This window comes from Talpa europaea, assembly GCF_964194135.1.
Source record: "Talpa europaea genome assembly, chromosome: 1".
NCBI classification, from domain to species: domain Eukaryota; kingdom Metazoa; phylum Chordata; class Mammalia; order Eulipotyphla; family Talpidae; genus Talpa; species Talpa europaea.
The window spans coordinates 2,692,413-2,720,228 of record NC_140073.1 but is presented as its reverse complement, the minus strand read 5'-3'; the positions used below and the strand labels follow the sequence as shown (position 1 = coordinate 2,720,228).

Sequence of the window (27,816 nt, the reverse complement as noted above, 5' to 3'; positions counted from 1 at the left end):
CTCCCAGGGCGCCGCCCCTGTGTCCTTGGTTCCTGGGCTGCCCTCATCAGAGCTGCAGCCAGTGTGCGTGTGTGCATGTGTGTGTGCGTACGCGTGTGTGCGTGTGCATGCGTGTGTGTGCGTACATGTTGGACTGTGGACAACCTGGGGGCGGGACGGGAGGTTCCCTGGCGCCCAGTGGAGATCATGGCACAGAGCCGGCCCGTGTCAAGTGCCCCGGGAATCCGTGAATGAGGGAGTGACCGAATGCAGGGAGTCAGAGGCCCCACACCGGCCGCAGCAACCTTGGCCACAGGAGCCCGAGTCCATGCTGGGACGTGGGCGGCCGCAGCCAGGGAGGACACAAGTCAGGGCCGTGGGCCCGGTGGCCAGAGTCCAAGGCCAGCTATCTCGACTCGACAGGCTCCGCTCAGCCCAGCTGACGCCACCCGAGGCCTTTGGAAGCCACGTGGCCGCCCTGTTGTGGTCTGTTTATCTGACCCAGTGCCCCACTGTGCCTGGCATGGGGGCCGCTGCACCCTGGCTCACCCCCGCAGCAAGGCCTGCCTCTCCACCAGGCCAGAAGCCCACCCAGCCACCCGCTGCACCCCGTCCCCACTGTCTGAATGCCACTGGGAACAGGAGGGGCAGCCTCAAACTGGGGTCGGGTAGCTGGGGTACACAGGTGGGCAGGTGGGGTGGTCCCATCTTCCCAGGCACCCCACAACCTCACCCCTCCCACACCCTCCCTAGTGGCAGAGGGCCCTTCACACTTCTGGTTGGCCCTCATCTGGAGGGGGCTGAGTCCTCCGGCCTGCGTGCGCCGGCGCCTGGGCTGGTGTCCTGCTCTGTGTGCCTAGCTATGCAGGCCCCCCCCCCATGGCTCCTGGGGCTCCTAAGCCCCGCCCTCAAGGCTGTGTGGGAGCCCCAGGAAGTGGCACTCTTTGTGCCTGGAGGTGGCCCCGAGGGCCGGTCAGAGGACAGCGTGTTCCCTGCCAGCCATGCTCCCTGGCAGCTGCAGGTGGAAGAGGGAACCACTGCTGCGGCTCCAGTCCCCTCGGCAGAAGTTCCCAGCCAGACTTCTGCCCCCACCCCACCCGCACCCTGGCCCCTCACCTGCTCTCCATCCGGGCCTTTCTCTGCTGGGTCAGCGGGGCAGGGTCTGGGCACCGCCCCTGAGCCCTGGTAGGGATGAGGAGGGGCAGGCTCCAGGCTGGTGACAGCCTGAGGTTTTGGCTTTTCAGGGTGACCTGAGCCTGCCCAGCCACCCTGTGTGCACAGGAGGCTGGAGAGACCCCTGGAGGAGCCTCTCCCATCAGCCTGCGGTTCACCAGCAGGCTCCAAGGACCCCACGGCCAAAGGGATCAGGCTGAGCAGAGGGAAGATGGGGGTGGGCGTGGGGGCCAGAGGGGCCTTGGGAGGTGACCTCTGCAGGGGCCCTGAGGGGGAGAGGGAGCTGCTCTGGGGAGGGGTGGGCAGGAGGGTCGAGGTGGAAGGAGAAGCAAACAGCCTACCACGGCGAGCCCGGGGCCACTGTCACAGCCCCCCACTTCCAGCAGCAGCCCAGCAAGTGCTCTCAGGGGCCCCCAAGGTGGTGGGGTCATGTGGGCTGTGTGATGTGGGGTCAGGCTTTGAACCCCACTCCTCCCAGGAGAGGCAGTGAGGTGCCATGGCGGGCGTGCCATGGCCTGAAGGTCCACGAGAGACCAGCCTGCTGGCACCCCCCAAGGCAGGAGGGGCGGGGGGGGGGGGAGAGCAGATGCTGGGGACAACCCTGGGTTCCATCTGGGGCTCCGCACGGCCCAGGGGCCTGACGAGTTGAACATTAACCCGGGAGGAGCGGTCCCGGCAGGCACACCTTGTCACATGTCACTGTTGTCACCTGCCAGCGGCCGGGGGCTGACAGCCCCGCCTGGCACTGCCACCGCCAAGGCCAGGGGCTCAGTTCCAGGGCGGGCCTGGGTTGAGTCCTGCCCTCTGCTGCCCCCTTCAGGCTGTGTGGCGCCCGCCAGGACCTGTCCTTGCCAAGGCTGCCTGATCCCAGGGCCTTCCTGAGAGCACTGGCCACAAAGGCCAGCAGGAGTCAGGAGCCGGGCTGGGCTCAGCATTTAGGATTGGACTCCAGGAACGAGAAGCGAACAGCTTACCGACCACGCGTCATGTGCCTGCCTGGCCCCGGCATCATTTGGCTGCTTTGTTGAGTCCTCAGGGAAGTGGACACAACCACTTCAGAGCCCAGGAAACTGAGCTGGAAAGTGAGGGAGACAGGATTTGCCTCCAGGCTGCTTGACTGTTGCCCTGGTCCCTGACCCCAAGCATCATCTCCCTCCAGCCCCACCCAGTCTCCTCAGGGAAGTAGCCTGGGCCCCGCTGATGGCCTTGGACATTGGGATCAGCCACCCAGGCCTTGTCACCACCCTTCCCGAAGGGCCTCCTGTCCTTCCTTGTCTCTAGGACTTTGCACATGTCGTCTGGCTCCCTGCCACGTAGGTTGATGAACTCTTACCCATCCTAAAGAACTCTTCTTAATCTCACCTCCTCCTGGAGCCCACCTGGATTGTCCACCAGAAATGGGGGCTTCTCCTCCATACTCATCAGTGCTTCCCACGCGCCTGCTCCAGCACTCTCACCTGCCCTTCTGCTGTGTCCCTGCTCTTCGCTCTGTGCCTCTGGAGTGTCCAGTGTTGGTGCTCAAGTGGGGAAGGCTATCAAGGGGGCAGGTAAATGGGAGGGACCCCAGGTGGGCAGCAGAGCCTAGCCCCATTGGCCTGGGGCAGGGGCAGGTGCCAGGGGCAGGTGCCGTTGCCCCCCGCCCCCAGGCTGAGCCCTTCCCCGGGTCACTTGCACTGGTTCGTCCTCTGCTCACCCTCTGACCCAGGGCAGCTGTTCTGACAAGAGGAGGAAATAGGGGCCTCCCAGGTGGCTCAGGTTAAAGATGGCCCTATCAAGCTATTGGCAGCCACTGCAGCACGAGTTCCATCCCCGCTGGCCAGGGAGCTACCCACACGGCGCAGCAGACCTCTCCTGACTCGCCCGCTGCTCCCCTTAACAGTGCACTTCGGTCAATCTGCCTGTTCATTTTTTTTTTTTTTAGAGGCATGTTTATTTATTTGTTTGTTTGTTTTGTTTATACAAGCACTGGGTACAGTCAGAAGCGCGGGAGGGTGAGAGAATTCACCAGAGCCAGAGCGGGGAGCAGAGCAGGCAGAAGGACCGAAGCACACTGCTGAGGGGAGCAGCGGGCACAGCAGGAGAGGTCTGCGCGCCATGTGGGACCCTCCTCCAGTGGCCGGGGAGCAGCCGGGGATCGAACCGGTGCTGCAGAGGCTGCTGGCAGGTTTGCAACCCAGCGCTTAACTGCTGCGCCACCGGGGAGGTCCTAATCTGCCTGTTCAGTTCCCCACTCTGTCTCTGGTGAATCCTCTCACCCCCGCACCTCTGGCCTGCACCCCAGTTCTTGTGTGCATAAATAAATCAATCTTAAAAAAACATTAAAAAAACAAAAGGAGGAAATAAAACCACTCTGTTTGGTTTATGGGAGAGTGACCGGGGAAGGCCTGCTCCGCCCTGCCAGGCTCGGGGCAGAGAAGCCAACACCTGGCATCCCCTTGGCCCCCGAGAACCAGGCTGGAGTTTTCAGGGGCTGGGAGGCAGGGCCGGGAGGCAGACCCTGAGCCCTGGCCTGGAAAGGAATCCCGTTTCTGTAAATAGAACGCCCTGGAGTCACTGCAGCCCGCCCTCCCCTCCCAGGACAATTGTCCCTCGGGCGACCACAGGGACACCACAGGGCCCCTGCGCTGCCTGGATCACCTGTTTCCACAGGCCTGGCCGTGGGCCCTGCTCCTGGCCATCTTCCTGTCTAACTCACATTTGGGATCAAGGAGGGTCTGTACCCCTCAGGGCCACAAACCCACAAGACTCACTTTGAGAGCGGCACCTTGCCCACTTTCCAGCCCCGAGCATATATGTATTTTAAGTTTTATTTTTATTTATTTGTGCATAGAAGAACTGGGGTGTAGGCCAGAGTTAGGGGGTGAGAGGACTCACCAGAGACAGAGCGGGGAGCAGAACAGGCAGAGTGACTGAAATCCACTGCTGAGGGGAGCGGCGGGGAGGCAGGAGGGGTCTGCCGCGCTAGCGTTCGTCCCCTGCAGGCTCAGCTTCTGCCTGGCTTGGCTCCCAGGGCTCACGGAGAAGGCTACTGTCGTCGTGGGTGACCTCCGCTTTGTCCAACTGTTATAGGACAGGGAGAGGGGCAGCCCAAACCCCGCAAACCTGCCTATTCTACATGGGTTCTGCCATCCGCCGCATCAACACAAAACATAGGAGACTTTAATGGGAAGGAACATTAATAAAACTAGGAAACAATACAGGTAAGGCAAAGAGTCTAGTTTCTAAGTGAAGCACCCCCAAAGTTACCCGTCCCCTCGTGGGTAAAACTCCATCCATATGGGATCGGCCCAGAGCAAGGTCCCAAACCCTGCCACAGTCTAAAGCACCTTCCAGTGGGGACCCACAGCAAAGGGTCAGAAACAATCAGACAAGCCCAGAAGGAAAAGAGCAAAATCAACATCCAGATAAAAGCTGCCATTGTCACCTCCACGGGTCTCACCCACATCTGTGTCACCCAGTCCACGACCAAAAGACAAGCGCAGTTTCTTCACGTGTCTCTAGGCTCCATGCGCCTCCTCCAGGTCTCCTGGCTCCATCCTGCTTCCTTCCTCAGTCTCCTCTGCAGCTTCTCCTCTTCCTGCTCAGCTCCACCCTCCCTTGGGAGGGGCAGGGAACCTCCCCCTTTCCTGGGACCACCCTGTTACACAACGTCTGGGCCTCTCAGAACCAGGATGCTCCCCCCTACCCAGACTCCTCGGGGACCTTGTGGTCATCACCATAGACACGGCCTTCCAAATCCCGAGGGACCGCTCGCCCCTCTGCCATATCCCCGGCACCCCGTCCCCCGAGGCCCCCGCCAGGCTGAGGGCCTCACACCTGCGGGAGTGTGGCTGCCGGCCTGGGCTCCTGGGGGCGCCTCCCACACGCCCGGTGCCCACCGATGACCGCGAAGGCTTCTGATGCGGCCCGTGAGGCTCCACCATCAGCCCGTCTGCTCTCAAATCTCCTTCATGCTCCTGGCACTCCGGGGGGTGCTTTGCCTCCTCCTTGCTCAGATGACTTTGCTTTCTACTTCACAAAGTTGGAGCCGCCCCCCACCTTCTCGTTTCCAGTGAAGACCAATCTGGATCTCGGCTCCTGCAGCGCCCCCCATCCCCTCCCTACCCCCCGCCCCCACCTCCGGCCCCCACCACGCAGCGACTTCCCTGCTCGGAACTGCTGGGGAAGGTCCCATTCCCGTGGAAAGGCCGCGCATCCTCTGAGGACTCATCTCCCCCACGCCCGTCTCCTCCCCACCCCGGGCGCCCCTCCCGGCTCTCTGCAGGCCACCCCTGTCCCGGGGCCCAAGGTGGCCTCTGTTCCGGGGTCTCACCTGCTCCTGGCACCTGGAGGACTCAAATCCGGCCCCACCCCCAGCCCCTGGGGCAACAGGCTCACCAGACATGGACAGTGACCTCACTCCTGCCACTCGGGTGACCCGTGCGCGGGCTCAGCCTGGAAACCCATCCAGCAAACCCCGTGGCCCCCCGGGTGCCCGAGCCAACCCTGCAGAGCTCACCTTCCAGCCAGGACAGCATCTGAGCAGACCGACCCCCGAGTGGCGCGTGGGCCTCTCCCGCAGAGCCGCTCGCTCTCCCGTGTGCCCGCGGATGCTGTCCCGGGAGAGGGCAAGCGGCAGTGGTGCAGAAGCGGGGAGGCGGCCCTGGGATGACCCTGTCCCAATCCTGCCCATCACACAGCCTGCCCTTCCCACGATTCAAGCTCCCTCGCTTCTGGGCCCCCTCGCCTGCATCCCGGGATCCTGTCACCATAACCACGCGTGCCAGGGACTGGCAGCTCTGGGCGCCACTGGCTCAGCACCAAAATTGGGGTGCTGCGACCGAGTTGGCACCTGAGACACAGACATCACCCCAGGGCCCTGGGCTGTGCTACGAGCAGCTCCCACAGATGAAGCTGAGACAAGCGGCTGAGGAGCCGGGTCTGCCGCAGCGCTGCCTACGCCGACTGGCTTGGCACACCCTGATGGTCCTCGCGGGTGGAAGCTGTGGCCGAAGTCCCCTGGCCTGGGACCAGGCCTCCACTTTGACCTCGTGCCAGCAAGGGATCCAGGTGAGCCGCTCACTTGGGGCCACTCGGATGTGGCAAAGCTGGGGGAGCTCAGGTTTCCTGCGCCCTGACCCAGCCAGACCCTCTCCAGGAGGGTTAGCTCCGGAACTTGCAGGAAAAAGGGGCTTGTTCCTGAGCTGCAGCCCTATCAGCTCGGCGAGGGGGAGCCATCCCCCCGGGGTGGCAGAGGGCTGGGGCTGGAGGACGGGGAGGGGGGCGGCCCCCGGGACCTAGGCTCACGCTGTCCCATACTGCGGGCAAGGCAGGGCTGAGGAGCTGGGCGGCTCCAGGCTCACAGATGCTGGAAGGCCAGAGACTAAAAATTTCTCCTTCACACGAAAACCTTGTGGAGAAAGTCGCCAATTTGATTTCTTCTTCTCAGAGAAGTGGACACCGGCCAAACTGTTTTAATTTCCGAATTTATTAAAATGATTAACCTCAATACTGCAAGTGCATGTACAAAATATTTGTAAAAAATGTTTTTAATGAAACGTTAAAGAACTTACCTCAAATGCAGAAAAAGTCCTTTTTTCATTCTTTCAGTACAAGGAATACATTGTATCTCAAAAGTATTACAACTCAGCAAAACAATTTAAAACAGTAATTTGAAAAATGATTGAAAATCGAATACTTTACATATACGTCTACGATCATTTCCTAATTCTCACAATGCCAAAAGTTTACCAATCATTGCATAAGCTCAAGCTAAGTTTTATTGAATGCCACCTCTTCCGAGGGGTCGCCAGCGAGGGCAGCGCCCACCCGCAGGGTGAAGCCCTGCAGGGAGCTGGGCAGCTCCGAGGCCCCTAGCTTTAAGAACGGAAATTAGGTTTCCCTGGAAGGCGCCGGCAGCGGCTGCCGAGCGCTTGTGCACACCGACTCCCGAGGCAGCGGCCCCCTGAACGCCACTGCCCAGACCCACGGGGAGGTCAGCCTCAAAGACGAGGCCGCAGTAAAAACAAACGTCATAAATAAGTCACTAAAATTAAGCTTAAACACAGAGAAAGGTGGGAAATGCAATCTTGTATTACCTCTTCCTTAAGACTGGAACTCCTGAAGTGGCTATTGTGGGTAGCCCGAGAGAGCTCAAGCTTTAGCTTCTGACCCTCCTCGAAATGCCCCAAACCAGGGTGGGGACAGAAGAGGTGACCCCGTGTGCTGGCACAAGGGTCTGAGCTTGAATTCCCTCAGGGGCGTGAGTCCCACCCGTCTCCCACACGGGACACGTGAGGCCTGAACTTGGTCTGCAAAGTGCTCCGAGGGACAGGCTGGGCCTGGCGGCGAGGACCTCTGGGGCGGAGGGGAGCGCGCACACCAGGCCCTCCACTGCCAGCTTCCTAAACGATACCTGAGGGTTGGGCCTGCACCGCGCTGGAGACGGCAGGAGGCCGCACAGTGGCTCCTCCACGAAACAAGGAGAAACACTTCTACATTTAAAAGCCTTTTATGAGTATTACTAATTTCTATTTGGAAACTGCTAGCAACTGTTTTGAGGAACTGAATTTAACTGATGCCCCAAACCTGGAAACCAGGCATCAGTCAGCGCAGCGCAGCAGTAAGCACCGGGCCTTCTCCCCCGGCGTCTCCGGCCTGCGGGCTCCTTTTAACGTTTCAGACACGCCCTGCTGGACCTTGCTTAGGGGCGCAGCGCGCCTGCCGCCAGTACAGGTCCCAGAGGCAGCAGACCCCCGGCATCCGCCCTGGGCACACATTTACATCCCCCAGTTCTTTGTCCAAAGATCTGTAAAATCATCCAGAGAAATGAAAGCCTGGTGTTGGACATAAAGTAGTAATCAAAAACTTTGCTCATTAAGTTACTTAAAATTAATTTCTCTTCTCAAAAGTGCTTCAAAAAACAAATTAAAATCTGACTCCTCTTTTTTGTTTAACTGATAATATAGTCAAAAAAATCTTTGATATTTTCGTACATAAAATAACATAAGCCAAGAACTCCCACTGATGCAGTGCTTTAAACTATATATTTATAATTCCTATTTTATTGGCATGAGTATTTCTAAACTTAAAAACCTTCCTGGTAAGTTCTTTTAATTTCTTATGACAAAAATTTCTCACAACACACAAATATTTACAACATACACATTGTTTTCAGTTCTTTACATTGAATTCCAGACAAACATTTTTATAGGTTACCACAGAACAAAAGCTGTGACTCAGGTTTTTATTTCATAAACTATTATAAGTTAAAGTGAATAGAGTTTTTAATATTCCTTGTAGCATTTTACAAGTGCAACAGAAAACTTGGGAGACCCAAACTAAACAGCCGTAGTTCATCAGATAAACGTCGCTTGTTGTCGTCACATTGTTCACAGCGAATTTTTGAAAAAATAAGCACCAATCATTCTTGCAAAGAACAATTTTATCTAAAAGGATTGAAAAGTGTTAAATACAAGGTCTTTAATTTACATGACAAGCAATAAATACGCCGTGTGGAAACTCACCCCGACACTGGCGGCCGGCGGGGCCCAAGCTCGGTACTGGTTGTTTCGAGAAACAATCTGCCTCCCAGCCAAGGGCCGGCGCCTCCGCCCGCCGCGCGAGGCCGGCAGACAGTGTGGGACCGACAGGACGCCAAGGGGCACATCGAGCAAATAAACCAAAAAGCCAGAAGATCTTGCTGGTGACATTAGCATGTACTAGAAAACCGCAAACGCTGCTACTGTGATTGGTTTTAGAGGGGGGTTTCGTCTAGTCACGGATTCAAGAGCCAGCTGAAGCTCGTAAGGGTAAAAAAACTGTCTCCACATTATTGGTTCACGGTCCTGTGTGGAAAGCGGCTGTGACTGTACAATTTTGCTTGAGCCTTTATCTTACAACAGGGCTTTACCTCTAACTCAGGATTGCACGTAAGGAGGCTATTTAGAAAGTACGGTACAAGTGCGCGCGCACAGGCCCAGGAGAGCCGGCGGCTGCACGCTTCCTACAGTGTTAGGCTGACGCGCGGCGGGCGGCCCGGCGGCCACGGCGGTCAGGGGAGCAGCCACCGGCTGGAATTTCCATCTCTTGAGCGCAGCTGCCCCAGGCCGGCCGAGGCCGAGCTCAGGCGTTGAGCCGCAAGGACTGGTCTTCTCTCCTGCGGGAGGAGATGTCAATGTCTATGGAGTCCTTGCCCACGATGAGCCGCAGCCGCTTGGCGGGCGGGAGGGGGATGAAGTCGTCCTCGAAGTCGTCATCACAGTCGGCCCCGTCCTCGTCCCCCTCCGAGGAGTCGTCCGCATCCGAGCTCTCCTCCTCGTACTGGCTGTAGTCGTCCACCTCCATCCGGGACTCCAGCAGAGAGAGGGGGTCGCTGCAGCACACCCCGTTTTCGTGCAGCCCCTCCGGATAGGGCCCCCTGCTCTCCTCGTCCCGCTTCAGCTGGATTTTCAGTTTCGTGGCGCTGCTGCCCGGCCCCGAGCTGAAGCCGTTGTTGAGCTTGGCCACGTAGAGGTTGCTGTCATTTTCGTGGTCTTTGCTCAGCTTGATGCTGATCTTCGAGGAGCTCATCCCGTCCCCATCCCGGTCGTCCGTCTTGCTGCTGCTGTCGTGACGCCGCCGGAGAGTCAGTTTGGGGATCCCAGAGTTGTTTTCCAGGATCAGCTGCGCGTCATACCTAGTGATGCGCCTCTTCTTCTTGCTCTTTGCAGTTCTGAAGCCATCTTTTGCTGTGAAGCCATCAGGTGGCAGGCTGGAGCCGCCCCCCGGAGAATGGGTCCAGTCGGTGCAGCCCACAGGGTTGCCCCCGGCGCCCCCAAGCTCACCCTGCGCCAAGGGGGGCCCCGTGGCCTCAGGCAGCAGGCAGGCCCTCCCCGGGGACGTGGGTGCCACGGTGGCATCTTCCGCCTTTGTGAGCTGTTTCACGAGCCTCCCCGGCCGGGCCTTTTTCCTGGACGTGCTGGAGTCGCTCTTGGGCCCCTGGGCCTCCCCGCTTGGGGCGGCCGCGTCAGCCAGGTCAGTGGCCTGGGCCGTGGGCAGGGGCTGGGCGCCACTGTCCGGGCAGGGCTCCGTCACGCCGTCCTTGCAATCGTCCGGCGTATTTGGTTCCAGCTTGATGTCGGAGGGCTCCTTCAAGTTCAGCCTTGTCCGTACAGACCGCCTGGTTATGTAGGTGCAGGGGGCCTCCTCCCCCAGCGCGGGCGGCCCTCGCCCCGAGTTCTGCCTGTGCTCCCGCGCCGCGTGCCTAGTCAAGCACCCACTGGCCGCCGTGGCTGGGACTGGTCCCTCCGGCTCCTTGTCCTTCTTAATGGGTAAATTTTTGTAGAGAACGACCTTAGGCTCTTTAAGCACTAAGTCTCCCATTTCGAGTCTCCGTGAAGTGCTCTTTTGCTCCAGCCGTTTGCAATGATTCCTTAATTTTATTTTGGAAAGTAAAGGCTTGGCAGGCTTTTTCAGTGTCTTTGGTACCCTGGAATTATTTACATGAGTTAGCTTAGATGAGGTAGAGTCGGAAGAAGCTGGGATCCGTGACATAGACTGCCTTGTTAATGTTCTGCTTTTGCTGCTCTTTTTTACACCAACTGAAGATTTCCGGGTAGAAGCTGCAAAGTTAAAAAAAGGAAAAAGGGGTGAGAAGCAGCCCTGTCACCTCGGCAGTGTCAGAGAACCACCCCCAGCCTGCGCCCTGGCCACGCAGCGCCGACGCGCCGGATGCCTGGTTCCGCGTCCCGGCAGACTGGCTCCCCGGCCCAGCCTGGCCTGGCTCTCCCTGGGTCCCGCCTCCGGGAGGGAGCGGCGAGTCGCTCCCCCAAACACCTGCACGTAGCCGGACGAGTTCTGACTCTCACGATGCTGGGTCAAGTGAAACACGGATTTGAAGACGCTTCTGAAGTAAAGCCAAGCAAAAACCCCATCCTCCCATTTACAAATTCTTAAAATCGCCATTTCAAATGCTTCAAAAGCCCTTCACCCGTTAGCTCAAGGTAAGCATGGCTCGACCAACCCCATGGACAGAACCGGATGACCCGGGGGCTCGCCCAGCACTCACGAAGGCCTCCAGCAGAAGACCCCAAGCGGCACTCGCTTCTCAACAGACCTTCGCTGGGAGCCTCGCTGCCTCACGCTGTCCCTTCGGCCCTCCCGGGTCGGACCGGCCAGCTCCAGAGCCAGAGCGGCTACGGCTAACTCAGGATAAAGGGGGTCCAGTCCGCCTTCCTCCGTGAGAAGCCAAGAGCGGCAGGGATCCCACTGGAAGGTGCCCCAGAATGAGCGTGGCTGCCCACGGGCCTCTGGCCCGGCTCTCGCGACTCCACCTGCAGCGCCCCACTGCGAGCCTCTGGCTGTCATGGACGTCCCGCCACTGCACCGGCTCTCGGCCCGCTGGCCTTTACTCACCGGTGCCTCACGTCCCCTCTGTCACCACATCCTGCCACCCCCTACCTGAAACCTCTTCCCATCAAAATCTTCTGAAGCGACCCGCTGGGGCTGTGAGCAGCCTCTCTGATCGTCACCGCCGCTTCCCAGAAGGCAGGGGGATGGACGTGGGTGGGCAGCCCACGCCTGAGGGCGCCGGCCACGCCATGCCCAGGGCTGCCAGGGTGACCGTGTTCCTCCTGCACAGCTGAGTGAGGAGTCGCCACGAGCAAGTTTTTACCACGACGACACAAGAACTGAGAGGGCGCCGCAACCCCGCAGAACACCCAGCACCAAGGTGAGAGCGACTCCGGCCAGTGGGCCCTGCGGGCGGACCGGTGGGCCGCTTCGGGGCAGCTCATTCTCAGAATAGGGGCCGCAGTAACGCTCCCAAGCCGTTCCTCTTGAGTTCGGTTGAGGACAACTGAACTGCAATTACACAGAACCATTTGCTGGAAATTATTTAAAAAATGAGGCTATTCAGGGACTCTTGCTACAGACTTGTTCTTATGCCAACGAGCTTCCTCCGGGGCCCCAGTGTCCAGGTCGGGGGCTGCTGAGCTGCGCGGCCCCAGGGGCTCCCAGGACCACCGACCAGGCTCGCTGGTTTGCAGCGTCTCCTTTTGCGCCTGCGGCCGCTCGCACAACAACCCCCAACACCACGTGTCCAAGGCCGACCCTAAGGTGGAGGCGCTGCCTGTCTAAGGGCCGCTGGGCAGGAAGTCCAGAGTCACCACGGGCCCTTCCCTTCCTTGCTGGCAGAAGGGGCACTGCTGGCTGGACGGCGCCTGAGAACCCACTCCCAGGGCTGCCCTTGAGGCCTCTTCTTGCTGTCCCCCCAATTCCTGGCGTTTTCCCTCCTGCTGTGCCGGGTGGAGGGAAGAAGGGAGTCTTCAGGCCTCTGGAATGACACACATTCTCTGGGTGCAAAATGCCCACACTGCCATTGGCAGGCAGCCCTGGCCTGCCCTCCCTGCATGCAGGTCCACCGCAGATGCCATGGCCACTGGCCCTCTCTGAGGCTGTCCCATCACGCCCACCTGCCAAATGCACCTTGCCAGCCAGACTGGGGCTTCTTTCCCTGAGACCTCCCCTAGGGCGGCCCACCATGGCCCAGGCATCTCACCCACTGGAACTGGCTACTTCTCTGATGCCCACAACCACCTGCCTGAGCTCCAGCCAATGCTTCCTACCGTGTCATCTCAACTACTGCCCCCAGCACCCCACCCCTGCCTGCAGCCAGGATGTTTTCCCCAGTGCACCCTACACTTCTGGGCCTTCAACCTCCCAGTGACCCCAATGCCCTGAGAGTCACCTCCCTCCTGGCACCGGCTGTGCAGCCAGGCAGACGATGGCCTTGCTGGCACTCTGCCCACAGCAGGGAACCCCAACACTGCCCAGTCCCCCTCTGCCTCAACTCAGGAGCCACTGTTCCTGGACAGCCTTTGTGACTTTCTAGGTCACCTCACCCGGGAACTTATCTTAATCCACAACATGAACCTCACTTTACGGTGACCTTAAACCTGATACCCGCTTGTGTCTCCTCCAAGCGTCACTGTTAGCCAAGTGTGGAGAACTACGACAGGGCGGCCATGCAGGTCTGCTCCACGCGAGCCTGTGGGTGCGCCTGATGCCATGGCCACGCTCACACATCAAGCCGCCTGTCCTGGCCCAAGGCCCCACCGGGACTGCACTGGTCAAGCAAGGTCCGGAGACGGGCAGGCGGCCCAACCAGGGTGTGGTCAGTGCCTGGTGCTCATATCCTGGGGCCGCTCCCGGGCAGCGGCTGGGTGCACCCTGATGCTGGGCGCCTCGCACACGGCTCACCGGGGTGGATGCGGTGACACCCACTGCTCAGGGGCTGGGCGGCTAGAGCGTGGGTCTACAGCACAACCGCACCACCATGAAGGGCACTGAAGCTGTCCCATCTGAGAGGACTAGCAGGGCTCCCACGGTCATTTCAGTGTGTCCTCTGATCACAAGGCAGGCCTGCCTGGGCGCCCGGTGGCAGGTACTAGAACAGCCCGATGACCCCGCACTCCTGAGTCCGGGCTGTGTGGGGCCTGCGCTGAGCAGGGGCGAGGCCCATGCAGCCGGGTGGCTCTAGAGCTGGAGGGCCCACAACACCCTTGGCAGGACCCTAAAGGCTTCAGGGCGCTTACAGGTATGTGAAGCCGTTTTCACCTTATGTGGCCTGGGCTAGGGTGTGGGAAAGGACCCAGAAGCTACCCAAGGCTGGGGGCGCTGCCCAGCCAGTGACTACTGCTCAGCCAGGCACACCGACACAGGACGATCCATCCAGCTGCTGCCCAAGGCTTCGGGTCTGGCACCACCGGGGCTGCCTCACCATCCCGTCCCCAAAGCTGGGTGGTCGGGATCCTCCCCCACAGCGGCGCCGTCGTCAGGCTCTCGGCTGACTCCTTCCTCCTCTGGATGCAGATGGCCAGGATGTGGCTCTTGAGGCCCTTCAGTGAGGGTCGGGGGAAGGAGAGTCTTCTCCTTCTGGCCAGGCAGGAAAGTTTCTCTGAAATGGACACACAGGCCGTTCCCAGACAGGAGTTCCTCCGTCGGCTGCCAAGTCCTAGACCCATGCGGGGTGACAGGCGGCTGTGCTGGTATGGGGTGCACAGGACCGCTTCTCGGGCCCTGCTTTCCTCCAAGCCGTGGTTTCTAGGTCTGCCCCTCAGACAGGTAGGAGGACCAGGCACCAAACGAAACACAGCCTGAGAGGCCACACAGGAGAGAAGACGGCTCCCCGAGCACTGGGTCCGGGGTCGGAGGGCGCGCAGCAGGCACCTCGGCACGCCGGCCAGGCCCCAGACTTGTCTCGCTGGCAGTCACAACCGCCCTTCAACTACCAGAGATAGTCATTCCGCAGAAAGGTAACTGGAATAAAGTTAAGCACCCCAATATAAGCAGTTATAACAAAGTGTCTATTTCTATTCTGGGCGATGGCTCAAGAGGACGCTTGGCCCCGTTGGCATCGGACACGGAGCTTGTCTGCTTGCTCGGCTGCGTGCGTCCCAGGCCGTCCGGGGATACCGAGGCACACACGTCTTTGCCTCTCCAGACCAGCAGGCCCTCCATGTGCGCGTAGTTTCCTGGCAAAGGCCCACCCATCAGGAAGACCACGCAGCCCGTTCCAAAGCTGTGTCCTGGTGTCTGAGGCAGAGGGGGTCCGAGTTCAGTGCTGTCCGCCAGGAACAGCTAGTGCAAAGCCATAAACCACCCTCAGGCCCTCGCAGCCCCAGACATGGCGGCAGCGTCCACGTGTCATGGTGGGCCATGAGCGAGCAGCAGAGGCCTGCAGTGGCACCCAGGAACCAGACTCAGAAACGAACGTGGTTGAGCTGCATTTATTATCAGACCAAGTTAAGAGCGTACGATGAACTAACTGCTCTTTCTGGACACTGAGGACTGAACATGGAGTTGCATCACATGCAGAGGCGGAGCCTGGCCTCGGCTGCTGGCAGCAGGGGGTTCAGCGGCGCAGGGAACCCTCCCTTTCCTCTAGGCTTTTCTGGAGGGTGAGGGCCGACACCGGAGCGCTGGGGCGGGCAAGGCCAACCTCATACTGTTCCAAGAGACAAGTCAGACCAGAGAGCCCTGCTTGGGTGGGCGTCCCTGGTAAGAGGCAGCCGCGGTAAGCTGGGTCCCAAAGTCCTAGGTCCACAAACAGTGTTTTCTTCCGCCCATTGGGCTTTCTTCACTCTCCTTCATTTCCTCTTTCTCGTGCCCTTAGCACTCGCCCCCACACAGCTTGCTTCTTCCTCTTCTTCATCCCTCTCGCTACCTCTGGGTGGCCAGCACAGCAGCGACATTCACAATGCTCCTCTCGACTCTGAGTCTGCTAACTCAGTGGTTTGGTGAATTGGGTCAGTTAATTTTGAAAAAGGCAAGAAAATACTAAAAAGGTGGAAACCTGGCGGCCAGAAGCTACGACCCCTGAATGCATCTGCCACCCGGCCCACATGGAGCACTCGCGGCCTGTGGTTCCACCAGGTCCTCTGTCTTCTCGGCAGACCCAACAACACATTAGAGTGAAACTAACACCTCGACCATGTCTCTCAGACATCTGATGACCCTGGAGCAGAGGAGGGAGGATTCAACATCCAGTCCCAAAGGTCCGAGATACGCAGACAAGAAGTCTAGCTCACTGGAGGGAATCTGGAGGCGGACACAGGCTGTGCTTTGTGCTGAGATCATCTCTAGACCCTGCAGGGCAGCTGACGCACGCGAGTCCCAGAGTTTCTCTTAATATTTAAAAGATCAAAACCATCGAAGCATGCTTAGAGACAGACTGCATGAAACACGAGAAGGACACGCTCACAGGGCTCCCCGACTTACTTGCATTGTTTTTTTCCTGAGTGGTATCTGCATCAGTGTTAGAGCTGACAGACTGACTGTCTGAGTTTTTGCTGCTGTCACCTAACTTTTTAAGTCTATTTAGACGTTTGTCTGTCTCTCTGAGTCCGTATTTGCTATTGATAACAGGAGCAGGCGCGGGCAGTCCCACTCTGGATTTAAAAGCACCAGTTCCCCGTCTGAAAGAGAAGACAAGGCAGGTTAGCACACGGCGTGCCGATGTACTTACAGTAAGTGTGGCGGCTGCGGGCACCAGGCCCTGTCCAGTCAACAGATGTGACGAGGCCTCAACCATCCCTGGAAACCTGCCAAGTCTAGGGCTCTCGGGAGTCAGCAAGTCTGCATGTAAATTAAACAACAGAACAGCCTTCCAGGCCTGTTGTCACAGCAATGGTTTATAGCCCGCGAGAAACTACGGGGCCCTGCAAAATTTCATGTGTTGACGAAAAACCAACCAAGCAACCACCAGTTCTTCCTTGTCCAAAACAGGGAGGCACAAAAAGTTGGGCCAGGTAACTCCCCTGCTACTAGAGTTCTGCTCTGCTCTGACTAATTTATCACCACGTTACTGAATACTGAGAAATTAAAAAAAAACAAAAAAAACAAAAAACAGAATGTCGATAAATCTGACAATTTAATGTCAGATACAAAGAAATCCTGACTGAAATTCTGTGTGAGAAGGCTAGGCTGTGTCAGTGAAAATCTGATTTCTGGAACCAGAAAACCTGTTAATAATCCCTTCAAAGACACTGAAATAAAAAATGATGACCACAAGCAAGTTAACTAAATGTTACACTAAATAAAAGATGCTAAAAGCTTGCTTTCAACACTGGATAAAAATGATGTGTAACCTGCTCTAATCATTCACATTTCCATGAATTCTGATGTGAGGGTGCTTACAAGCTGCTCTCCTGAACAACTTATAGTCTAGCCATCCAAAGTCTTTGGTTTGTTCAGTGTATAATTCCAACTCAGCTTTCTATTCAACAGCAGAAGTCAATTATCAGCGTGGTTTTCAAAAAGCACTCCATACTGCACCGCGAAGCGAGAGCTCTCTGGCCCAGACTGCCGCCACTGACCTTCGCAGCCCTGGCATGTACAGGGAAGCATGTGATGGGGTGTCTGGACTCGGGTGAAGACACAAACGCCCTCTGTCCCGAGATGAGAGTGCTCCCCTGCGACCCCCCCCCCACCCAGGGTTTACGTGAAAATAACTTCTCCCCTGAAGGAATCCCAGTATTTCACTGTGGCCTTTGCTAAGGAAAAGTACGCGACTCCCCCCTTGCCCCGCCCCATCTCGGTGCTGGGAGCGCATACCCCTGCTCAGCAACTGCCACCCTGGCGTCTTACTGCTGTCACCTTGCCAGCTGGGTTTGGACGCTACCCACGTTGATGCCTTTGTAAAGCAACTGACACCTTACTGAGGGACCTCTTCAACTGTGTGGAGTAAGAAAGTAATAAAACATTCTCCGATAGTCCACGCTGATTTACTGTAACTTGTTTCTAGAAAGATGGGCCACAGTTAAAGTAAGCCTGGACACAAACAAATGACCACCGTGGATTCTAGTATCTGTAAACGACAGGTTTCTTAAGGTCAAAACCCTCCCTTCGTCACGTCTCTGCTTGGCTTGTTTCTGACGCGGACGCTGCCCTGTGCGCCCGGCCAGCGGCGCCCCCTGCCCAGACTGCGCCTCGCGGGGAAGCTTCCACCCCCGCCCCGGGTCTACGCTACTGATGTTTCTCTTCCTAAGCAAACACCACCACGGCAGGAAACGTTACACATTTCACTCAACCACCAGCTTTCCTGTTTTATGTCACGGACAAGTCATTCTGACTGAACATTCAAAGTTGCATTTTTATACGGGATAAACTGCCCCTGTGATCACTGAAACTTGTGGGGTTTGCTTTGTTTCTGCTTGCCCCCCCCCCAATGCTACTGCATTGCTCCTGAACCCAGACCTACTAACGGGTTCACCCACCTACAGAACACATCCTCCCCGGGTCGGCCTGCCGGGCGCGAGGGCTTTCCCAAGATGATCCGCTGCTTGTGGCCCAGGCCCTCGCGGCGCCCCACACCTGCCTGCACTGGGGCCTGTACTCAGGCACTGTTAAAGCCCTGTTCAAGGCCTTTCTCCGTGTCCCCTGGTCACCTCCACCCATCCTCACAGGGCTTCCTGCTGTCGCCCACACGAGCTCTGCCTGGCTCTCACCCCGCAGGGCGCCCTTCAACTTCTGGCTTTACTCTTGCCCTTTCCAGCGAGTTTGTGTCCACCGTTCTTGTCTTACTTCTTCCACAACACTCTGCTAACCCAAGGCCAGATATGTTGTGTTTTTTTCTAGTAGCTTTGCATTTTATTTTAAATTTCGGGCATTCAGCCACCTGAACTTATCTTCTCTATGGCGTGAGGTGGAGGGCTGGCCTGGTCCCCCCCCCAATGCACAACGCACCACACCCAGTCACTTGTGGAAGAAGTAACCGCCATTACCCTGGATATGGCATCAGGACCTCCAGCCTCTATTTCAGAGACCTACTCACGTCCCTTTCTCTATTTGTCTGCTTCTGGGCCAACAGCATCAAGTTCTGATCACAACGGTTTCATACCAATTTTCATCTGCTATGTCAAGTCTCCACCAACTGTTCGTGAGACATTTTTTCTTGGTTATCATCAGATAAACTTTTATATAAGCTTTCAAATAATTTGGCCCTCCCTTAAATTTCAGTCCTCAAATTTTCCAGCGAAACCTGCACTACTTCCTCACGAACATGGCACAGCCAAGGCTGTCAGAACGGCAACTGTCAGACATGGACCACGCATGTCCTGGATGCTGGGCCCGGGATTTCAGCCACCCGTGAACAGTCGCTCTCATGTTATCACCGAATCACCTCCTCTCACTCTCAGGTGCTAGTGCAGTGTGAGTGTGTGTGTGTGCATGTGTGTGTACCTCGTTGCCTGCCCCACACTAGGCCTGCTCACATGAGGCCTGACATAACGATCAATTCAGTCAACACTGGGTGAACAGCTGAAAGAGCTCCTCTGACAAGTCCACACTCTCACCAACTTTCTGGAGTGAAGACACAGTTTAGCGTTCTAGAGATTTTCAGAACACCAGCACCCAACCCTTCAAACGGTCAAAGGGCCAGCAGCCCAGCGCCCCAGACCAGGCCTGCACACCCTTTCCTCACGTGGACAAACCGGACTAGCACCAAGTGGGGCTCACAGAGAGCTGCCCGCCAAAGGACTTGACGGTGCGGGCACCCTCAGCTAGCGCGTCTCCCCAGGCCTGGCCTGGAACCCTGACTTCTGTGGTCACGTTTTCAGCACATATTCCAAAAACGTATTTAGCGAGTCATCAGCTCCACTCATGGACACACTCGCTGACCACATACCTACTATGGGCCAGGGACTGCTCTGCGGATAGAGCAGTAAATGAAAAAGATAAAAATCTCCGCCTCTCTGAGGGCGCCTCAGCTGGGGGTTCCTGCAAATGGGAAAATAACCAGAAACCAAAAATGGTTTTGCAGCATTAACTGTGTGTTACTCTACCTGCTTTATGAGAAGCAGCAAACCGAGCTCTCCTGGCAACCCCGCGAGTGCTAACGCTGCTGCTGTTCTGCTTGCGAGGCCACCGGGGCACCAAGCAGCCCAGCGGAGCAAGGTCAATGCCAGCGAGACGCAGTCACAGAAGCCCATTTGGCTGACTGGTTCAACCACCACATCACGTTGTCATGATACAGTGACTTTAAAGCATTATTCAATGTTAATTAAACTTCTTCATGGGTTGAAGAGTCTTTTGTTGACCAGTTGCATATTTAACCATTTTTTCATGTAGAAAAAGATTTTTAAAAATAAAAATAAATTTTAGCCCCAACCCTGAGTCAAGGGGCAGAAGGCCAGCAGCCCCGGGAAGAGGTGCTCTTGGCGTCCTCTGCAGCAGCCGATTCTGGGAGAGGAGATGCTGGGCACGCTGCTGCCCTCTCGCCACATGGGGAACCCTGGCTCCCCAGAAAGAAGGAACCCACCCTGAGGAACCCACCCGTCTGTGGTGAGGTGGCGGGCTGCCATTGGCCACTTTAATTAGGAGATACTGCGCTGCCAGACCATCTCTGCGCTCTGCAAAGCTCTGGAAGCAGAGAGAGCTATGAGGTCAGGCTGAGCCGTGCACAGAGACCCAAGTCTCTGTGGCTGTGACGTGGGTGCATCACTCAGGCTTTCTCCAAGGGCTAAGGGCCTAGCAGCGCCCAGCACAGCAGAAGGGCCATGGCAGGGGCTCAGCAGATCCAGGGGGACTCGCTCCATGGCCTGCAAGCTGCACCCCCGTGACGGAGCAGCAGGAGCTAGGACAACCGGGACTTGTATGCAGACGACACAACAACCCAAGTGAATCAGTGTCCTTCTAAGGCAACTGGGGGGGTCCCTGCAAAGACTCCAGAATCTCGATGGGTCATAAAAGAAGTCTCTCACTAAGTGACAGAACTTAAGGATTATGACATTTATGTATTAAACGTAGAAGTTCCAGAAGACGTGGCTGAGACACACACACAGCAACCTTGGGGTCTTATGGCACTACACTCTCGGTAGCAGAACTTCCCTTGCTACTTGGGGCAACCCCACTCTGGCATCGTGTGCACATGGTGTGCCCACACTCTCCTGAAGCACCTTGGTATCCTGACTCATGTAGACAATAGCTGGGGACAGTGAGATTTTAAAGGCGTCGGAACCCCACATGGCTCTGCGCCCTGTGCTCCTTACACACTGCCTGGCACGCACACTGCCCCAGTGCCAGGCACGGATGTGACGCTCACCACCCCCCCCACCCCCGCACCGATCCAGGAGGAGGGGATGCAGGTCCACGCCCATCTTACTTCGTACTTTACCTTTCACAAGTGTAACACTCGCAGAATTCATTGTTTTCCCCAAAAAATCCATCTCCGTAGTAACAAGAGATCTCTTCTCCGGGTTCAATGTCCCTTAGGGCCTTCACACACGCTGTGTCTCGACCCGTTGACACAAACTGAAATAAAGCGACTGCATTGAGAAACACACACCTCCAGCAGAGATAAAATACTGGAGATAGAGAAAGTTCATGCTTACCTTACAGTTAGGTCTGCAATCTGAAAAATGTCCAAAAGATAAAGTCAATTAACTGTAGATAAGATCTGAAACACGAACAATTACAGAACCTGAAATAAGCTTTCCATACACTTGTACAACTTTTGATAGATGTTTAGGTCTCAAATTAGACAACATTTATTTTTAGAAGTTGATGAAAAAATATTCCTATTTTCACTGTTGAGTAATACAGGTTCTACACAGTTTGATATGGTCATTCTAATTTTTCGCAGTACAGCCCAACGCCAGGCCAACACCTGAGAAGCAGAGCTTACCATGGTTTATAAACGCAGCGGGACCAAGCCAGAGCTGAGCACAGTTTTTCCTTGTGGAATACATGACACTGAAGTCGTTTTCTCCATGTCTAAGTAGCATGTTCTCCTCAATTTCTGAAAGTTCGGCAATACAACCCACCAGTAATTCTATTTTGTCATTTCGTTTCCTATTTAAAATATGTGATGTGTTAAAAATTACTAGCAATTATAAATAATAAGGCTTCTTTTAATCAAATAAAGCCTGTCCCACAAACACGGGGAACTGAGAAGACCGTCCTCCTCCCAGGGGGCCCATCTGTCCGTGGGGCACTGAATGCAACACGCTGACCACGGAGCCAGACAAGGAGCCATGAAGGGTCATGGGGCCCAGTCCTGTGATGCCCCCGCCATGGAAATGCGCTGTACTCCGACTGCCAATCACTTCTAACGGCCACACTGAGCGAGCAGAAATGGGTGAAGTCACCACCCCCCACCCAGGTGAAGTCATTTTTAATAATATATTTCAACTCAACATAACCAAGACGCTCTTCAGTCGGGAATCAATACAAGGCATGTCAATGGGAACTGCGACACCAAGTCCGGCACGCAGCTCACATCCACAGCCCTTGATTAGACCAGTATGGCGCAGGCTCAGCAGCCACGCGGCCCCGCCCCCCGCAGATGGCACCCTCTCCACGGCACAGGGAGTCGCAAAGCTGAGGAATCAACCCCAGACCTGCACACGCATCCCCATGCAAGAGGCCTGGATGGATGTTTTTGGCCCGAGCCATTTTCAGCTACCCGACCCTAAAATTTTTACCATAAAAACAACTGGGGTGATATTGTGGGGGTGTGGGGGTGTCTGTTTCTTCTGTGAGATTATATAGGGAACACGCATAAGAGGAAAGGAGAATAAATTACATGTTCTCTCTCCCCAATACAGCTTTTAGCCCTCCTAGCTGGCTCAGCTTTATTAATTTCAGCTGGCAAAGCAGTCTACATAGTTATGCTTAGAGCAGGCAATGAAGGGGAAATCTCCACCTGAGAGACTCCTAGGATCACTCAGATTTCACACTCACCTTCCTCCCAGGCTGGTGGAGAGGGCTCTGGAGACCGGGCTGCCCACCCTGGCCCTGACCCCCAGCCGCTCCGCACTATGCGGGCAGCAGCCACAGCAGAGGAGACAGGCTCTGGCCTGCTTCACACTCCAGCCTCCCATCCTGTCCCCACAGCGGGGCACAGGCCCCAGCATAGCCCTGGCTCCTTTGGGGGAGCGCTGTTTCATTCCTCCCCATAACTTTCTTAGCACTTAAACAGTAACTCAAGAGAGAACCCTAAAGCCCTTTACAGTTTACAAGTTTACGTTAGTGTAACAGTTACCACTCTTTCGTTGCGACTATCTTGGCTCCATTTTGTTCTGATGAGTATCTATTACAGGGCAGTATTTCAAAACCACTGTCAGTTGCAAACATTCGCAAGTAAATAAATACCTAAAGCAGGAAAGAAAATTAGTATTAACTTTGTGCTAAATTACTTACCCTGCTAGACATTCTCAAAATTATAAAAGCCAACCACCACCACCACCATTTAAGATCATCAAGGACCCACAGCTTGGCCTTGTTACCCGTGAAAGCCCTACGTGCCTCACTCAGGTGACGAAGTTTTTCCCTTTGGACAAACAATCTCATGGGTTATTAGATCTTCACATTGATTGGTTTTATGAAAGTTGATTTAAAATTTCAATGTGACTAAAATTTAGGCTTCAGTTCCCTTTACTCTCGTCCAGACAGACAGTATTCATCTTAAACCTACATGTTCCTTGAATAATTTCTCCTGCATTTTGTTCTTGTTCAGAAAATAGTGTCGGGCCCATTCGCCGGAAGTCAGACATTTAAAGGCTTTCTCCAAGTGCTCATCTTTCTTAAAACGTTCAATGACTTCCTTTAGTTCTTCTTGTCTTCCTTTAATAGGCCGAAATCTGCAAGAAAGCAAAACAATAATGTCATCTCTCTGCCCATGCTCGGGTGCTGTTAAGATCAACAAAAGAACCACCAATAATCTTGACAATCACTAACTCAAGCAATACTGATCACCAGGAAACAGAAGGCTTTCTTCAAGCTGTATTTTCGTATTTTTATTCCACTGTATCTCATTAACTGAAGGGTGACCAGATGATTCAAATGAAAGCTGTCTGTTCCGGGCTCACCCTAGTCACCTACTTTGGAAAGTACAAAATGAAAGATGTGGAATAAAGCCTAAGTAATCAAGAGAACAAGAGTTTTTAAAGCGTGCAGCAATCAAGCCAGGAGTGCGTGGCAATGACTCCAGAAGGAAGACAAACCAAACGAAACCCAGCCACAGACAGAGCCAGCCCCGGTGTGCACAGGCAGGACCCCACGGAGCCAGCCAGGCCCTGCAACAGCCCCACTGAGTTAACCTTGAACTGCTTTCAGGGACCAGGAGGAGAGCGAAATGTACAACTCGCCATGACTCTATCCTGCTGATGAGAAGGAAAACTGTCGGGGTAGAATTTTCTCAAAGCTTCTGTCATAGCTTCTACTGTGTAACTGGGCCTCGAACAGCTCCCCACAGGGCTGGACCTGATACAACCTCTGTCCCAGGCAGACAAGCCTGGAAGACTCCTCTGAAAACCGTGCTCTCAACAACACCCAGGCTCCGATTAAGGCAGAAGGTCTTAGTCTTTAACTTTCTTCTCACATCAATATCATTTGGTTTACTTTCCCAAATAAATCTTTCTTTTTTAAAGATTTATTTATTTACTTATTTACGCATACAAGAACTGGGGTGCAGGCCAGAGGTGCAGGGGGTGAGAGGAATCACCAGAGACAGAGCGGGGAGCAGCAGGGAGACAGGAAAGGTCTGCTGCACCCTGTGGGTGGCTCCCCGGCTGGGATCGAACTCAGGCTGGGAACAGCTTCATAGTGCTGAGACTAACCCCTGCGCCACCAGGGAGGCACTACAGATTTCATTTTTATTTTATTTTATTTATTTTTTTGGTGGGACCCTCGCCGGTGACCGGGGATCGAACTGGCGCTGCAGAGGCTGCGGGCAGCCTCGCAACCCAGCGCTCAACCACTGTGCCACCAGCGGAGGCCCAAAGATTTCATTTTTAAAAAGCATTCAACAAAAAAAGGAATTAGCAACTGCTGTTCAAATTAAATACATTAGGAAATACTAGTGGCTCCAGGAAAGAAATATTTCAACCATGCAACATCTCATTGTTAACATTTAAAACGGTACATCTCATTGACGTGGAAACGCCACACAGCCCTGGGGAGCAGAGGTGCATCAAGCTAAGCTTTCTTAGGTAAGCGACCACAAACATATTCCTAACATTTCAGCAAGATTTTGAGCCACAACATTTTGCAAAGGATTATTTATTAGGTGCTGTGGCAAAAACGTAAAGAGACAGACAAGCACCTGTCCTTGACTGGAAAGTTGGAGGGAACAGCAGGCACCACCACATGCAGGGTGCCAGTGTGCAGCTGTGGTGAGACCTGCACTGAGCACAGAAAACACCCCCAAGGCGTGAGGCTTGTCGGGCAAGTTTTTGGAGTTGACACGGATACAGGCAGTGGAGAAAGCGATGAATGCAGCTTAACAAGGAAAAAGCAGGACCTTCCACGGGCAGGAAAGAATCAAGAGGCAGCAGCAGGGGAGAGGGTCTAAGCAGAAAACCCTAACACAGCTGGATTCAAAGAGATCAACGGGGCCAAGGCAGCTGCCAGCCACAGGCGGGGCCCAGAACAAGGAAGAGGGAACACGGCGCCAGACAGTGGCCAGCAATGCCGGATGAGACACCAGTTACCGAAGCACATGCTGACTCCCAGGAATGCCCTGGCTAGACTCCGGTGCTGGCCAGCTCTTGCGACTGCTAAGCAGAACTATCTGGAAGAATCAAAAGCATCCTAAAGATGCTATAGGAAGAAATGGACAATGTCCTGCTTTATTTTCCATTTCAATCAATCAGCGCTCAGCCCTCGCAGACAGAAGAACAGACGTCCTTTAAATAATTCGGAATGTCTTTAATGGTTCAAGCTGTCAGATGTGGCAGCAGAGAACCATCACCACAGCAGTAAGCGATCAGCAGAACTGTGGAAGGCTCCAAGCTTGCAGGGTCACAGTAAACCATCTCCCTGGAGCCACCTTGTGGTTCTGCCCAGACGAGAACCCCAACTCAACCCTTCCTGGGATCCATGCAGACGAGGGGCCAACAAGACAATCGGGCAGCTGTCAGGTGCGGCCGACCACGTCCAGCAACGCAGAGCCTGTGTGGACAGAACTGTGTTCTGGATCGTAGACAGAAGGCGACCATTCACGGAGCAAACACAGCGACTGACTCACCACATCAAGTGGCAGGGATACAAGGACAGGCAGCGCCGGCGGCACCTGCCGTGTGGAGCAGGCCTCTGGTGGCACTGTTCCAACAGCCTCAAGCATGACTACGAGCACACCAGAGCCACCGCTGAGTCCAGCCCGGCTCCTGGGAGTAGGAAGGCGGCACAGGCTATGGGTCGGCTGTCAGAGCAGTGGGAGCACCTCCCGAGAGTCGAGCCGCATGGAGCCTGTGGGGCCCCTCAGCTCAGCTATCAATGAGGCCGAGCTGGCAGCAGGCGACAGCACGCGAAGCCGTGCCCCCCGGTTTCTCCCGGCTTCAACACAAACCCCCCCACCAAACTGTCCCTCTCTGCCCACTAGCAAGAGCCTCCATTTCACTTAGAAATGGAGAAATCTTACTTAATGTAAGACTTGCAAATATTCGGGCCGGAGCAAAAGGCACTAATATTCTATTACTGAGGATTAAAACAGGTGGTGCTCTCCTCAACAAATGCTCGGAATCTCCCATACAGGCTGCAGAGAGCTCTCTGCAACCTTGTTTTATTTATTTATTTTTTAAGATTTATTTAATTATGCATACAAGAACTGGGGTACAGGCCAGAGGCGTGGAGGGTGAGAGAATTCACCAGAGACAGAGGGGAGCAGAACAGGCAGACTGACTGAAATGCACTGCAAAGGGGAGCAGTGGGTGAGTCAGGAGAGGTCTGCTGCGCCATGTGGGATAGCAACCTGGCCAGCCTGAGATCGAACTTGGGCCGCAGTGGCTGCGGAGAGCTTCATAGGTTACGTCTTAACCCCCTGTGCCACCAGGAAGGCCCACACCATGGTTCTTAAAGCTGGAAGGAAACTGACCATCTAAGCCCTCCTGTCTCACCAGGGCTGTCAGGGAGGTGCCCAGGACCACATCCCCTCCCCCTGCCGCTAGCGCCCTCTGGTGTCCTTCCACACCCGGGCAGGACCTGGCCTCAGCGAGCTGGGGCACAGCAGCGCCAGCTGCTGGACTGAGAGTCCAGAAAGGGGCGGATGCAGGTAAGTATCCTCACGTTGAGGTGGCAGAAGGGACAGCTGGGGAGGCAGGAGAAACAGGTATCTAGCATTTCCAAACCAATACACCTCTCCTCCCTCTCTTAATACATTTGCTATTTTAAATAAACCAACGACTCTGATCTATGGCCGGTCTAAGAATTTCTTAAAAATAGGTCATTTACAATCATCTATAATTAAAAAAGGCAGAAAACAACACAAGAATTCACACCCCACACACCTGGTCCCCACTCTTTCCAGAGACTTCCCAGGTTTTCTTGCTATTTGTTTTTTCTGTTTCCAAACCCAAGAGACCACTGTGGCAATGAAGGGAAGTCGCAGTGCCCAACCGCCAGCGTGCATAAGCACGAGCTGATGCACGGAGGGGAGCGGAGGGGGGCGGGGGAAGGAGCAAGGGAGGAGAGGAAGAAAGGAAAATGCTCAAATACTTAAGATGTAAAACAAGACAACCACGCAGTCACTTGGCTACAGCACACTGAGGAGCCAGCTACACGCTGACAGCGAGCTGCGAGGATCCCGCCGGGGCCACAGCTCTTCATTCCTTCGCTACCCGAAAAGCAACCCAGGACACAATTGGCGGAGTCAGGGTGCTGGCCTGGTCACTCCGATGGGTGATTTCTCTTAAAACTCCCCTGCCCCGGAGCACAAGTGGTTTTTTCAATACAGCTATTATGAAGACCCAACAGAGTTAAAGGTTTGCAAGAAGCTCTAAAGTCCTCACTGATGCCGACACCGCCAATCATTTCACACAAACACATGTCAGAAAGGCGGAAAGGTTAGTTGTGTCTTATTATTGCTTGCAATGCATTCTACCTACCTCACAGGGTTGTTGTGAGGAAAACTGTCAGGTTTTGAAAAATGCCTTGAGCTCCTCGAAGGAAAGGCGCTATATAAATGCAAAAACAAACAACAACAATAAACAATGAATTGTACAATTTGCATTTGTAATTTCCAAACAGACTTACGTTAGCTGCAGCAGAAACCCTTACAATGCTGTGACAAGCAAGAACCGCAAGAGCCAGGGGCAGGCTCGGTGCGACGGTGGAACCAGAATGTGGGAACTCTTCCCACGTAACATCATTTACCTGAGTGTACCAAGTTAGAAGGCTCTGAAAGCTCCCTTATGCATTCTAGGCAAG

General features: G+C 55.2%; 1 protein-coding gene across 2 annotated transcripts in view; it reads right to left on the bottom strand.

The window, feature by feature from the left end:
* Positions 1 to 9,255: 9,255 nt before the first annotated feature.
* KMT5B (lysine methyltransferase 5B) overlaps positions 9,256 to 27,816 on the bottom strand; it is a gene marked incomplete at both ends in the record, with an annotated part of 30,042 nt that continues 11,481 nt past the window's right edge. Inside the window, 8 exons of one of the 2 annotated variants that reach the window (XM_084228409.1) lie at positions 9,256 to 10,733; positions 15,892 to 16,088; positions 20,786 to 20,922; positions 21,003 to 21,022; positions 21,296 to 21,462; positions 22,655 to 22,764; positions 23,087 to 23,252; positions 27,495 to 27,563. In XM_084228409.1, coding sequence (XP_084084535.1) covers positions 9,256 to 10,733; positions 15,892 to 16,088; positions 20,786 to 20,922; positions 21,003 to 21,022; positions 21,296 to 21,462; positions 22,655 to 22,764; positions 23,087 to 23,252; positions 27,495 to 27,563 — 2,344 coding nt within the window. The remainder of the gene's footprint in view (positions 10,734 to 15,891; positions 16,089 to 20,785; positions 20,923 to 21,002; positions 21,023 to 21,295; positions 21,463 to 22,654; positions 22,765 to 23,086; positions 23,253 to 27,494; positions 27,564 to 27,816) is intronic. The other variant, XM_084228408.1, reaches the window with a different exon arrangement.